At 55.2% G+C, this 14,103-nt stretch overlaps 2 protein-coding genes across 4 annotated transcripts in view; both read left to right on the forward strand.

Moving 5' to 3' along the window:
* Positions 1-6,460, forward strand: part of TBC1D2 (TBC1 domain family member 2) — a 56,711-nt gene extending 50,251 nt beyond the window's left edge. For both annotated transcript variants that reach the window (XM_004087009.3, XM_003260546.3), the window contains 4 exons: positions 2,092-2,212; positions 3,836-4,021; positions 5,112-5,233; positions 5,883-6,460. In XM_004087009.3, the coding sequence (XP_004087057.1) occupies positions 2,092-2,212; positions 3,836-4,021; positions 5,112-5,233; positions 5,883-6,090 (637 nt within the window). In that variant the 3' untranslated portion in view covers positions 6,091-6,460. The remainder of the gene's footprint in view (positions 1-2,091; positions 2,213-3,835; positions 4,022-5,111; positions 5,234-5,882) is intronic.
* Positions 6,461-12,882: 6,422 nt separating this feature from the next.
* CORO2A (coronin 2A) overlaps positions 12,883-14,103 on the forward strand; it is a 72,567-nt gene continuing 71,346 nt past the window's right edge. For both annotated transcript variants that reach the window (XM_003260545.4, XM_030795564.1), the window contains exon 1: positions 12,883-12,966. The gene's annotated coding sequence lies outside the window, so the exon portion shown is untranslated. The remainder of the gene's footprint in view (positions 12,967-14,103) is intronic.

The following is a 14,103-nucleotide window of genomic DNA, read 5'->3' on the forward strand; positions in this document are numbered from 1 at the left end:
TGGTCTAATGCTAATTTAGAGCAAATGTTTTAAACCTATGAAAATAAGTACAGTGCTTTAAAAGTGGTTTGTTTTTCCCCCATCAACACACTCCTTTCTTTGCAAGCCTACCTGGGCCCTAAACGCCTTAGGTTCGAATTCAGCCATACCCCTGAGCAGTTAGTAAGCCCTAGCAACCAGCCTCAGATAACTGACTTTTTAACATGTGCCGAAGTCTAAACCGATGCTGGCAGCTAACTCCCTAGACCGAGGCCATCCTAAGGCCAAGGGGAAACAGGGTGGGGTAGAGTGGAGAGAGCACTGGGCTAGACTTTGGGAGCCCTGGGTTCTATTTCCACTCTGCCATCAACTGACTATGTAATGTCATCAACTGACTATGTAATGTTGAGCAGGTAACTTTTTCTTTCTAAGCCTTGGTTTTTCCACCACTGCAATAAGGAGTGTGTCTAGACCAGAGATGACCAGTAGGAAGCAGCTGCCTGGAGCCCTGTGCTGAGAGAGTTTCTGAGGCAGCCTTCAGACTCAGTGGGAAAGAGTACTGTGATCAATTACTTATGTCTACCATGGGCTTAGACAAAGGGAATGCTGCCATGATCAGTTAGTTATGTCTGCCCTGGGCACAGACAAAGAGAATAGAATAGAGGCCAGTGTATCTCATGTTTGCTATCCTTGAACTCAGTGACCTATGGAGGTCCCTCCCCACCAGCTCTGAGAGAACAGAGCTTCCTATACCCCAGGAGACCTGTGACTGTTCTCTTCATCCACTCAGCTTCGACTTAGGAAGGTTTTGTACAACTATTTGAACCAAATTTGGGAGAAATTCCTTCCCAGTCTACTGGGGAAAGAGAAGGGATATTTCTTTTTTCTTTTGAGATTCAACCATGTTTCTAAGAGTTGTGAGCCTCAAAAGAAGGTGGAGGTCATGAATCCAATCTAGAGAGAACCCAAAGAAGCATAAATATCTGGATGAGGGAATGTGTTCCTTAAATGCTCGTTATGACCAGAGAGAGGCTTTCTAAAGCGACATCTCCCCAGGGTCCTCTGAGGACCGTTCATTCTACTAGGCCCCCATGGGTGCAATGGACAGCAGGGGCTCTGTGGACCCCCTGGGCGACCCTGGGTTAGAGTCAGCCACACAGGGTTTTGTCACCACAGGACTTCTCAGAGGCTTTACTAAGACAGTGTGCGTCATAAGCCTCTCAGGAGCTAGAATGTGCAGCATTCCCCAGATATCTTTGAATATAGAACCTTGTGTTCACCTAGCATCTTGGGAGACCAGTAGTCCCTGGAAGACATTTTTGGAAAATGCCTTCTTGGATTGGCCCGGGATGAGAGCTGCCAGGGAAGATGGGAGAAGTAGAGAAAACAGTACTTATCCCAAGAAGACTTCCCTGCTCAGCCCTGTGGGTTTTTGTTTGTTTCTTACCCATGATTTCATTAGAGCCTTATGCTAACTTGGTGGGGAGGGGAAGTAAAGGAGAAAAAAAAGCTATGTGCATTGAGCACCTCCTAAATGCCAGGCAGTGAGCTAGGCACAGTAGGTCTGTCTCAAGACGCCTCATGGCCCCGGGGGGATAGATATTGTTAATCTCACTTTACAGATCATGAAACCAAGGCCCAGAGAGGTTAGCGTACTTGCCAAGGTCTCAAAGCCTGTGAATACTAAGGCGAGGATAGCTAACATTTATAAAGAGCTGACTGTGTGGCAGGCACTGTGTAGGGCACTGAATGAGCTCTGTTCATCCTCAAAACAGTCCTGTGATTATTATGACACTGAGGCTTAGAGGGGTTCAGTAACTTGCCCAAGGCTACCCAGGAAGCCACAAGATCAGGATTTACCCAAGCAGCCTGACTCCAGAGCTCCTGCTCTGAAGTGATCCCCATTGCTCTGGAAATCACCAGTCATCCTCTCCAAAAGAGCGTTTGTCTCACCCCAGGTGCCAGGAGCACCAATCTGGTTAGGGAGTGGGATTGCACTGATGCTCACATGGAAGGACTTTCCCCCTGGAACCTAGGAAGCCACCTCTGCCATGTGCTGCCTGGCAGGGCCACGGCTTCTGTAATCACTCCAGGCCTTCCCTACTACTCCAGGCTGGCGGCCATTGCTCTGCTGGTCCTAGAGGAGGAGGAGAGCGCCTTCTGGTGCCTGGTGGCCATTGTGGAGACCATCATGCCCGCTGATTACTACTGCAACACGCTGACGGCATCCCAGGTGAGTGGGGAAAGGGGGGAACTTGGCAGCCATGTAGGGCAGTGCCTCAGAGCTGTTCCTAGAAGCCTGTGACTCTCAGGAAAGTTGGGAATCTCTCAGGCTTCCATTTCTCCCTCTGCACTATGGGAGTGCATTTGGCTGCATGGAAGAGAAGCCCAACCTAACAACAGCTTCAGTCGGGGATTGTTTTTCTCAGATAGTGAAAGACAAGGCAGTACCGCAGGGTTCAGGCTCCTAGCTCCCTGCTCTGCCATCTCTGGCATGTGGCCTTCGTCCTCACACCCATCACCTCCTGGTCACAAAATGGCTGCATCGCCTCCAGCACTGTGGCCATGGCCTAGGCCAGGAGAAGCAGAAGGTGAACACCAGGAGCTGGCTCCCTGACCCAGCAATTTCTACTTGCAGTTTACTGGTCAGAACTATTTCATGGCTGCCCTAGTTGCAAGGCAAGTTAGGAAATGTACATATTTAATTTTTACATCTTAACATCTCCGAAATTGATGTGTGTTATATGACCCTTTTTTTCATATTTTATTATGGAAAATTTCCCACATTCAAAACAATAGAGGGAATAGTATAATGAACCTCCATGTGTCCGTCACCTGGCTTCAGCTATCAACCCAGGGAGCCAGTGTTATTTCTTCTGAACTCCCATCCGCTCCTCCTGCTTTATCTTGAAGTAAATTTCTGGCATTGTATCAGTTCATCCATAAATCCTTAAGTAGGTCAATGGCATCTTAGACTTGGGGAGTTACCTTAGGTTTTGAACTGGACACTTGGCCTCCATAGATGACCCAAGGTTCTGGGTGAGGGATAAGGGGAGCTACTGGCTGTTTGCCACAGCTGACGCTAATGCCTGGAAGAGGACGTAAGTGAGGGGAGAGGACTGAGCAACCAGCAGTTCCAGGAAGGAAAAGCAAGGGGAAACTAAAATGGAGTCATCACAGAGGGAGGAGGAGAACCACAAAAGAACCATGTCTTGGAGCCAGTGCTGAGAGTGGTTAACCCATCCAGTGAAACAAGGACGGTGGCATGACAGTGGTCACAAGAAGAGGTCACTGGCCAGTGTCGCCAGGAGCACCCTGCTTTGAGAAGATTCCTTGATGTCCGGCGAGGCAGGACATTATGTCTTCCCACACACACACACCTGTCCCTGGACCAGACATCAGCCTAGCATCTTAGCTGTCAGGCACAAGTTGGGTATAGAGAAGGGGCTGTGGGTGTCAGCTGATGTAAGCCTAGAGACAAAGCTTCCATTTCGCCAAGGCCCCTGGGCATGAGACCAGTGTCTCTGAACTGCCAGGAGGATCAGCTAGCCCCTGAGCTCCTGCTTGGCTCAAGGGATTCAGATGGGTGAGGGGGTGGAGAACGTGCCAGCCCACACAGCTCCACTGCAGAGTCCAGAGGACTCTGGCCTATGTTAGGAGCAGCGGAGTGATATGATGCTGTACCTGACTCCCAGCTAGACTGGGCCCTGGCTCCCCGAGGTGTCTCCTGGGCAGGAAAGGACCTGCCCAGAGCAGCTTCAGGACTGTGTGAACTGACTGGGTAGGAAGGCCGGGCAGGGAGGGAGGCAGCCCTACCCTGGGGCTGCAGATGACAGGCCCTCTTGCTGGCTTCCAGGTGGACCAGCGGGTGCTCCAGGACCTGCTCTCGGAGAAGCTGCCCAGGCTGATGGCCCACCTGGGGCAGCACCACGTGGATCTCTCCCTCATCACCTTCAACTGGTTTCTCGTGGTCTTTGCGGACAGTCTCATTAGCAACATCCTCCTTCGGGTCTGGGATGCCTTCCTGTACGAGGGGACGAAGGTAGGGTGCAGCCAGGGGATGAGCAGGGGGCCCCTGATCAAGTCCCTTCACCCATCTGGGTCTTGACTCCGCCCCTGGAGAACGGGAAGACAATGCTTACTTGTCAGGGCTGTTGAACATCTCCTGAGAGCATGGCTTTGTCAACTGTAAAGTGCTTTGCGTGTATGAGAAGTAGTGGTTCTGCTTCTTAAGATATATCCTAAAGTTGGGGGATTTCCCTTCCGTGGAGAGGAGGCGTGACCATGATCAGAGAGGCACATCCCTATGCTGTCCTTGCCCCCTAGTCACCTGGGCCCTCCTTTTCTTCCTCCTGTTTGGACTAAGCCTTGGATTAAGAGACCGGAGCTCAGGTCTGGACCCAGCTCTGTACTGACCTTGCCCAGAGACCTTGGGCAGGTCCCCCAACTCAGCCCTAGTTTACACCTCAGTTTACAAAGCACCCACAGATTTCTCATTTCTTTCTTTTTTTTTTGAGATGGAGCCTTGCTCTGTCGCCCAGGCTGTAGTGCAGTGGCTCAATCTCCACTCACTGAAACCTCTGCCTCCCAGGTTCAAGCAGTTCTCCTGCCTCAACCTCCGAAGTAGCTGGGATTACAGGCATGTGACACCATACCTGGCTAATTTTTGTATTTTTAGTAGAGATGGGGTTTCATCATGTTGGCCAGGCTGGTCTTGAACTCCTGACCTCAGGTGATCCACCCGTCTCAGCCTTCCAAAGTGCTAGGATTACTGGCATGAGCCACCGCGTCTGGCCTGTCATTTCATCTGATTCTTGCCAAAGCCCCACGTAAAGATACAAATTAACTCCATGAGATTCAACAGGGGCCATGCCTCACCCACAGTCATGGGACAAGACAGGCTAGAGCCAGGACTCTGTCCAAATCCCCAGATTTCAAGCTGTGCACCCCCCTGGGGTATTCAGTCTCCCCCAGCCCCCTGGAGGCCCTCCCCCGCACATTGTGCCTCCAGACCTCAACTTCTGCAGCCAGTCCAGGGTCTTCCATACTGCCCGGGTCTGTCACATTCCTTCCCTCCGGGGATGACCTGCCTGGCCCCCTATGCCCCACCTGAGCCCCCACTCTACCCCCAGGTGGTGTTTCGCTATGCCTTGGCCATTTTCAAGTACAACGAGAAGGAGATCTTGAGGCTACAGAATGGCCTGGAAATCTACCAGTACCTGCGCTTCTTCACCAAGACCATCTCCAACAGCCGGTGAGGACCCCCCACCCCCTGCCACTCCCACCACTCACGCACCCCCAGGACACATAGCAGAGGGGAGGCTGATGTTTGCCAAGTAGAGATTGGTAAGTGACGCTGATGCTCATATTATAGCTTAGAAATCTTTGGGGAAGTCTGACTGTCTGAGTGATATGTCTGCCCCCTTAACATGGCATTTGAGGCCTCCACGGAGTTTCATTTTTTGCCCACCTTCCCCTACCCTGAACACCCATGGCCAGTGATCCTGGAAAACAGAATTATATGAGTTCCTAGGACAACCCCACCTCCGGGCTTTTGCCCTTGCAGTTTCTTCTACTTAGAATGCTTCCTTGCCACTTCCACCACCACTATCTTCTTTGCCTGGTCACCTTTTATTCATTCTTTAAAACTCAGCTCACATGTCACCTCCTCCAAGAAGCCTTCCCTGACCAGCCCTTCCCTGCTGGGTTAGGTGTCTTTCTTCTGATCTTCCTCCTGCCTCAGTACCTATCTCTGTGGGTGGAAATCATCTTATTCATTGTTTCCTCCTGAGGGCGGGGGTCAGGGCTCAGCCACAAGCGCAGAAGGAATGCGGGGATGTCTGTCCGGCCAGGTAGGGCGACTCTGGCCGACGTGCTCTGGGCTGATTGTGCCCTCCTCCCAGGAAGCTGATGAACATCGCCTTCAATGACATGAACCCCTTCCGCATGAAACAGCTGCGGCAGCTGCGCATGCTCCACCGGGAGCGGCTGGAGGCTGAGCTGCGGGAGCTGGAGCAGCTTAAGGCTGAGTACCTGGAGAGGCGTGCATCCCAGCGCAGAGCCATGTCCGAGGGCTGCGCCAGCGAGGACGAGGTGGAGGGGGAAGCCTGACTTGGCCACCTCCCCTCCCCAAAGCCTTCCTCACCCTTGGCTGGCAGACCCACTGGAGGTCAGGCACGGACCAGTGGCCCAGCCCTGGGTGTCCCATCACCATGTGACCCTGGACACGTCCCTTCCCCTCTCTGGCCCTCAGTTTCCCCACTGGGACATTGTGTGCTGCGAAGCCATTGATTGGGCTACTTCTTCATAGGCACTTACTTACCCAGGGATGCCACCCTTTTGTCACCTCTTCCACAGAGCACTTTGGCATGTAAACAAGCAAGAGCACTGCCTCTATAGGGTAACCTGGAACATTCTCTAGGTTATATCAATATAAAACAATGTAAATGGTGGAAATCATTTATAAGCTTTGGAACTTAAACAGTTCTCAGTTACCAGTTGTTCCTGTATGGGCCCACGGTGCCAGGGTGTGCCACCACCAGGCTTCCAGCCTAGGGCATCTCTGGCTGCTATTTCTGTGAGCGTCTGCAGAGCCAGCCCCTGCCTGGTTCCCTGAGATGTTAGGGTTTTGTCTTTCTGGGTAGCAACTCCTTTTCAGTGCTGCCTGGGTGTGCATTCCAGGACACTCTCCGTGTGCTGAAGCCTGTTTCCAGAGCCCGGCCCCTGTGCCCTCCTTTCTGCTCACAGCCCATTTTGGGGGGATCCCAGGGAAACCCCCTGTGCACCACCACCAGGAACTTGGTGTGGGGATTGGGCAGAGAGCCCTGGGTCTGGTGCCCCACTTGTGACCTCCCACTGCCCACTTCGTAGGCTGGGGCACGGAGGGTCACCTCTCCTCTGAAAAATGGGTGGTTGGGAGGATAGGAGAAGGTGGCAAGTGGAGACTGTTGCAGCGCAAGCCAGGGCTGGCTCGTCACAGCACCCACTGTGGCCCCAGCCCAGCATCAGGCTCCTCCAGGACCCTCTTCAGCAAATAGAGGCTTCAGTCTCTCCCCACCTGAGGCAGGGGGTCAAGGCCATACCAGTGACTTTGGCAACTCATTTCTCAGCAAAACCTGTGTCTGTGCTGGCCTAGCCTTGAGTTGGCTGTCTTTGGTATGAAGGACTGGGCGTGGGGGATTCTCACACGGAAGCCTCCTCTCTGGAAAACCACCCAGGATTAGGGGATGCTGCCCTGGAACCTCCTGGCTCTGATCTGAGGCTCCCATCCAGGCTGGGGAGGAAGCTTTCCCCATCACTGGGGACCATGGCCAGGCCGCGTGGTGGCCCTGGCTGGTCCCTAGCCCCACTGTCACCCACAGGTGTGAATTTGAGGGGTTGGCCCACCAGGCTGCCAGTTCCCTACATCGCACCACCTGTGCAGCCTCGGGGAGGAGACGCTCAGGGTTCCTCTCCTCCCTGTCCACGTATGCTCCTGGCTGGCCCGAGGGCCCCGCTTTTCTGTGAACGCCCTGCATTGGGGCTTGACTGCCTTTCTCATTGCTAAACTTTTTTCATCTGCTGAGGCCCTTTCACCACCAAACTGTTTATGAAGTGTGATGGTGGCATGAGGGTGGCCTGGGGGTCCCAGCTGCACCCTGGACAAGCTGGATACTGCGCCCCTAAGTTGGTCATCAGGATGACGAGAGGTCCAGCCCCATGGGGCTCCCAGGAGGGCTAAAGCAGGTACACTGGTGCAGAGCCTGGAGCCTGGCACAGAGGAAAGTGCCACCGACAGGAACGAGCAGCCCAATTTTTTTTTTTTTTTTTTTTTTTTTTTTTGAGACGGAGCCTCCCTCTGCCGCCAGGCTGGAGTGCAGTGGTGCAATCTCGGCTCACTGCAACCTCCAACTCCCTGGTTCAAGCAATTCTCCTGCCTCAGCCTCCCAAGTAGCTGGGATTACAGGCATGCGCCACCAAGCCCAGCTAATTTTTGTATTTTTAGTAGAGACGGGGTTTCACCATGTTAGCCAGGATGGTCTCAATCTCCTGACCTCGTGATCTGCCTGCCTCAGCCTCTCAAAGTGCTGGGATTACAAGCATGAGCCACCGCGCCCGGCCTGAGCAGCCCTCTTATGAAGGAAACACCACCTGTGGGGCCCTGAGGCCTGCAAAAGCCCCAAGGCTGCCTGGGAGCTCTGGCCCAGGGGGTCCCTCTGCCTTTAGTCTTGGAATCCACATTCCCTCTTCAGCAACAACAATCAAAAAAGAATCAGGCAATGGGCACAGGGGCTACTGGGTAAATGGCAGCCCACCTCTACCTTTTTCCCTCCCCTTCCCTCCCCCTCCCCACCTCCCCTTCCCTCCTTCCTTCCCCCTCCTTCCTCCCTGTCCTCCCTCATCCCCCTTTTCCTCCTTCCCCATTCTCCTCTCCTTCCCTTCTTCCTCCTTTCTCCCCTCTTCCCCCCTTTTCTTCTTCCCTCTCTTCCTCCTCTCCGCTTCTCTTCCTCTCTCCTCCATCTCCCCACATCCCCCCAACCCCAGGCAAAGGAGAAGCTCTGCTCAGAGCTGAGTGCCTGTGCTCTTTCCCTCCCCTCCTGTGGAGAGAGGTGGGTGGTACTTTGTATTTGACCCAGCACAATGTAACCTCTGGTTCCTACCTGGCTGCACCTTAGAATCACCTGAGTAGGCCAGGTGCCGTGGCTCACTCTTGTAATCCCAGCACTTTGGGAGGCCAAGGCGGGTGGATCACTTGAGGCCAGGAGTTCCAGACCAGCCTGGCCAACATGGTGAAACCCTGTCTCTACTAAACATACAAAAAATTAGCCAGGCATGGTGGTGGGCACCTGTAATCCCAGCTACTCGGGAGGCTGCGGCAGGAGAATCGCTTGAACCTGGGAGGCGGCAGTTGTGTTGAGTCGAGGTCATGCCATTGCACTCCAGCTTGGGCAACAAGAGCAAAACTCTGTCACAAAAAAAAAAAAAAAGAAAAAAGAATCACCTGAGTAGCTTTTAAAAAATGTCGGTGCTAGGGTCCTATGCCTGGAGCCTGTGGTGGAGCCCAGGCATTCTGATACATGGAAGCGTTGAGGACACAGGACACGGGACACAGGGCTAACTGCCTCCTCAGGCCCTGACAGGGAGCTGGGATTGAGAACTGCCTGTCCTGCAGCATCAACTCACCCAGGCCAAGCTCAGGTTACCAATGAGTAGACAGGGCTCAGAGACATTAGCTAACCTATCCAAAGTGACACAGCCACTGGTTGAGCCCTGCTCAAGCCTAGAGCCCTTAATGCAAAGCCAGGGAGGACTCCCCCGGCTTACCCCTCCTCTGGAACCTAGAACACCTTCCCCAAGGACCTGGGGAAGGGGCATGCCTGGCCTGTGGCCTCCTGGGGATACCCTCAGAAGATAGTTCTAAGCCAAGGAAAACTAGAGGAAGAATTTCCTCATGGTTGCCTCAAGCTGGGATTGTAGCACTATTTCTCCCCTTCATCAGAGACAACAAGGGAAGCATGATACCCACATGGCAAGGAGGCTGAGCAGGGACCAGTGGGCCCACCCTAGAGCATCTGTGCCTGCTGCTGCTGCCCCTGGGGTGCCTGCCCGCCCTTCCCTGCTCTTTCTGGAGGGTGTTTGGGGCCCACTCCTGGTGTCAGGTTCCTGGCCCGCACCACAGCTGTCGCCCCCTTCCCCCGGGGCTGCTGCCTTCCAGGGCTGGAGGATCTGATCCCTCTCAGCCCCACCTTCCCACCCTAGGGGATAGGACCTCATGCTCAAAGCATGCCTTCCCCAGGCCTTAGGCCCCCAGCAAGCTGTGGTCTAACCTGCTCTATAGGAGAGGAAAAGGGAGTTACCCAGGGAACCTCCCTGGGGCAACATCCCTAAGAATAAAGGGACTGGGTCAAAGGAGGTGGAAGGCCCCCCTCCCAACAACCCCTAACGTAAGAAGTGCTCACTCACTTCCAGAGATTGCCCGTGTTCAAGGCTACTATCCTCCAAACACAGACCCCCCCCAGCCCCCAGGCGCTGTCTCCTCATTCTTTCTCAAGCCCCTCCCCCATGGACATGGGGCCATATCGTACAGAAAGTTTCATGTGGGGCAGATAGATGGAGAACTTGCCCCCCACCCCCACCACACACACACATATGTTCTGGTCCTGCACAAGATGTTTACCCACATATGGAAGATTAACAAAGCCAGCCATGTGGGTGCACTGGGAAGGAAGAGGGAGGTTTCCTGGCCCATCCCAATCCACACTAAGGCCTAATAGAAGATGCTGGGAGATGGGCCCAACTTTGGAACCAGATCTGCTATGTGGTTTTCTAGCTAGGGGATCCTGGGTAGGTCATGCCCACTGTGGCCTCAGTTTCCCCTTGTGTGCAATCCTGCATCTGGACCAGGATTAGAGGGAGGGAAGGGGCAAGAGAGGAGGACACTCCCCAGCCACAGCAACCCCAGGAAGGGTCCCAGGTTCATTGCAGAGGTCTCCCTCTGGCTTATGGGTCCATATGCCCACAGCCCCCAGAGATGTCTCTGTCAAACCAGCTGTTCCCCAAACAGTTCCAGCCACCAACTGCTGTGGCACAGGGTAGGAAGATGCAGGTGCAAGGCTGGGAGGGCACATCCATAGGACATCTAGGAAGGCTAGGCCTGGAAGGATAAGTGGGTTTAGACAAGGGAGATGATGATTTGGGAAGAGAACTGCAGACAGAGCAAAGGCTCAGAGATGTCAGAGTGCAAGGCGAGTGGCATTGGCAGAGGCAGAAAGCCACACCAGAGATGCTGGCCCAAGCCCTAAGTGTATTAAGACATTCAAGGCCAGACGTGGTGGCACGCACCTGTAATCCCAGCACTTTGGGAGGCCAAGGCAGGCAGATTGCTTGAGCCCAGGAGTTGGAGACCAGCCTGAGCAACGTGGCAAAACCCTATCTCTACAAAAAATAGAAAAATTGGCTGGGCATGGTGGCACGCACCTGTAGTTCTAGCCATTCAGGAGGCTGAGGTGGGAGGATTGCTTGAGCTTGTGTGGTGGAGGCTGCAGCGAGCTAGGATTGTGCCACTGCACTCCAGCCTGGGCGACACAGCAAAACCGTGCAAAAACAACAACAACAAAGATATTCAGATGCCTTAGCCTGGCAAAGACCAGGGTGCCTACCGTCCAGCTGTAATTCAAGTAAAAACCAAACCATGATTATAAAGAATTCTCACAATGTTCTGATTTCATCCACATGATTTTTGTTTCGTTTTTTTGTTTTGTTTTGTTTTGTTTTGTTTTGTTTTGTTTGAGACAGAGTCCCACTGTGTAGTCCAGGCTGGAGTGCAGTGGTGTGATCTTGGTTCACTGCCACCTCCACCTCCTAGGTTCAAGTGATTCTCCTGCCTCAGCTTCCGGAGTAGCTGCAACTACAGGCGCATGCCACCATGCCCGGCTAACTTTCAGATTTTCACCATGTTGGCCAGGCTGGTCTTGAACTCTTGAGCTCAAGCAATCCACCTGCCTTGGCCTCCCAAAGTGCTGCGATTACAAGCGTGAGCCACTTCGCCTGGCCATCCATATGCTTGATACCCAACTCCTGCACGCTAACACCGGAAGCATGCGTTCAGTCTACCTGCTGGGCAGTCTAGCTCCAGAAGGTCTGAATAGAGCTGTAGGGTGGGGGTTTTCAGGACCATACTGCACACTGGGCTTTGGGTGGTAGGCAGGGAGCCCGTCCAGCTCTGGGCAGGGGAGTGGTGCAGTGGACTAGGAAAGCTGAGTCACATTCTAAGGAGAGAATCAAGAGCTCCCCAAGTACCTTGCCACTCCAAGCCTCAGTTTTCCTATCTGTAAAATGGAGGTAATAATAGTGGCTAAATAAAGCCACTATTATTAGAAGTTTAGAAGAAAGGATACAGATATGTAAAGTAGTAACAGTGTACTCTGTTATCCACTCCACAACTATATATTGAGTGCTTACTATGTGCCACGGAGCAGTTCAAGGCCCTCAAGATAACCCGTCTCTACTGAACAAAACCAAGAGCACTTCAGAGACGTGGTGTGGAGTGGAGTGGCTGTTAGCTTAGTAGCCGTGGGAGCCATACTGCCTGGGGTTGCATGACTAGCCGTGTGATCTTAACCTAGGTAATTAATCTCTCTGTGCTTCAGCTTTCTTTTGTGTTAAATAGGTGAGTAATGGTATCAACCTCATAGGCCTGTGTGACAGTGAAGGGAGGTAATGAACAGAAGGCGCTTAGAGGAGTGCGTGGCTCAGTAGTGTTAGGTGGGGGTGGTACCCAAAGGTAGGGCCTCCCCATTGTCTAGTGTCCTCAGGGCTCCCCAGCCGGCGAGGCTGGCAGCAGCGGCCCCAATGGTCCCGAAAGAAGGAAGGGCGTCCTCCTCGGCTCCCAGCAGCTCTCCCGGCTCCTCCCCTCCCTGCGGACGGGGAAGCCTCGGTAACCGCTGTAACTGCTCGGGGAAAGGAGCGCTTCCCCGGCCGGGCTCGGCGCGCGCACTGTACCTGGCCGGGATCGTCACATCCAGTGCTCAAACAGCCTTAAGAGGCCGACGCGGTTACTGTCTCCATTTCACCACGGGGGAAACTGAGGCTCTGGGAGGTCAGGTTCCTCATCCCGCACCACGCAGCGAGGGCACGGCGGGACGTGGGGCCGGCGGCTCTGCCTGTCCCCAGCCTCCGCCTGGTGGCCGGCAGCCCTCCCCAGTCACTGCGGCGTGTGCGCGCCTGTTTCCAGCACGTGTGCGCGCCCCGAGACCCGCCCCAGGGAGCCAGGAGCGCGGTCGGGGTCGTGGGGGCGGAAAAGGGTAGCCAGGGCGGACCCGTAGGGCGGGCGAGAGGGTGGACCTTGGGCCGGGCCCCCGCCCCGCCCTCCGGCCCCGCCCGCCGGGCTGCAGCGGGGAGGCGGCGGCGGCTCTGGGCGCGGGGAGTCGGCGGGCGGCGAGGAGCGCGGAGCCGGAGCTGGACGCCGCCGCCGCCACCGCCACCACCACCTGCGCGGCCGTCACCAAGGTAGGGCGGCCCCGCGCCGCCGGCTGTGCCTTCCCGGTCTGCGCGATGGGGGCGTCGGGCGGGACGTGCGCGCTGCGCCCCCCCGGCTGCAGCTCCCGGAGAGGGAGGGATGCGGGGCTTGGCGCGCGGGGGACCTGGCTTTCAGCCCCTTTGCGTGACCTTGCACAAAGCACTGCTCCTCTCCAGGCCTCAGTTTCCGCGTCAGGATAGCGGGCTCATTGGTGGCCCCCTTCTGGCGGGGTTGTTGGGAGGGGCCGCCCGGAGGTCTGGGCTCCTGACGGCTCGCTGCCCGCCTGAGCACTGTCTGCACCGCCCACCCCTCCTGCCCGGGGTGAGGGAAGCTCACTCTGGGCGCGGCCAGCTGGTCCCAACAGGCCCCTGCTGTGGCCCGGGTGCTCCATGGGACTCTTGTCGGGACCCTTCCCCTCTTGGCTGCGTTACCTGCTGGGCCTCAGCTTCCTGGTACAGGAAACGGTGGGGTGGGGGCATCTCCGGGTCCCCGCCAAGCCGGCCTGGGCGTGCAGGTGGGGCATCAGCCGGCCCGCCAAGAGGGTTTACTCGTCTGGGGCTGGAGGAGCCCTAGGTTGGAGGTGGCTGGACTCCTGGCGGCACGACTGCCTGGACCAGCCCCACGTAGGACCTCGATTTAGAATGGTATAGGACAGCTCCTTCCCCTTCCCCACCCGGGTCAGGTGCTGGTGCCTAGCTCTGTGTCCCAGAGCTAGTGTGTGATAAGGTGTGACACACACTAGCTGGTGTGACAAGGGCTGACTGGCGGCCACGCCTGGACCTCAGAGGGGTGACAGTGCCAAAGGGCCAAGTGCTGTGTCTGCGTGGCATTAAGGGATGGGGCAGAGCACAGGTCTGAGGGACTGTGGTCCCAGGCTCCCTAGGTAAAGAAGACCTATGGCATCTGGCCCAGCCCCTCTGTAAGATCCCCTCTGGAAGGTCTTGCTGCCCCCTTGCACACTCCTTGTGATAGGGATCTCACTAGTTGTAAACCAAGCTGGAATCTGCTACCCAGTCACTGCCTCTCCTGCTGGTCCTGCTCTGGACACACAAACAACCTCTGACCCTTCCTCCCTCACCCTGGGGCAGTGATCAGGTCCCTTAAATATGCTCACCTCCAGACCCAGC

Source organism: Nomascus leucogenys, chromosome 1a (genome assembly GCF_006542625.1).
Source record: "Nomascus leucogenys isolate Asia chromosome 1a, Asia_NLE_v1, whole genome shotgun sequence".
NCBI classification, from domain to species: Eukaryota; Metazoa; Chordata; class Mammalia; order Primates; family Hylobatidae; genus Nomascus; species Nomascus leucogenys.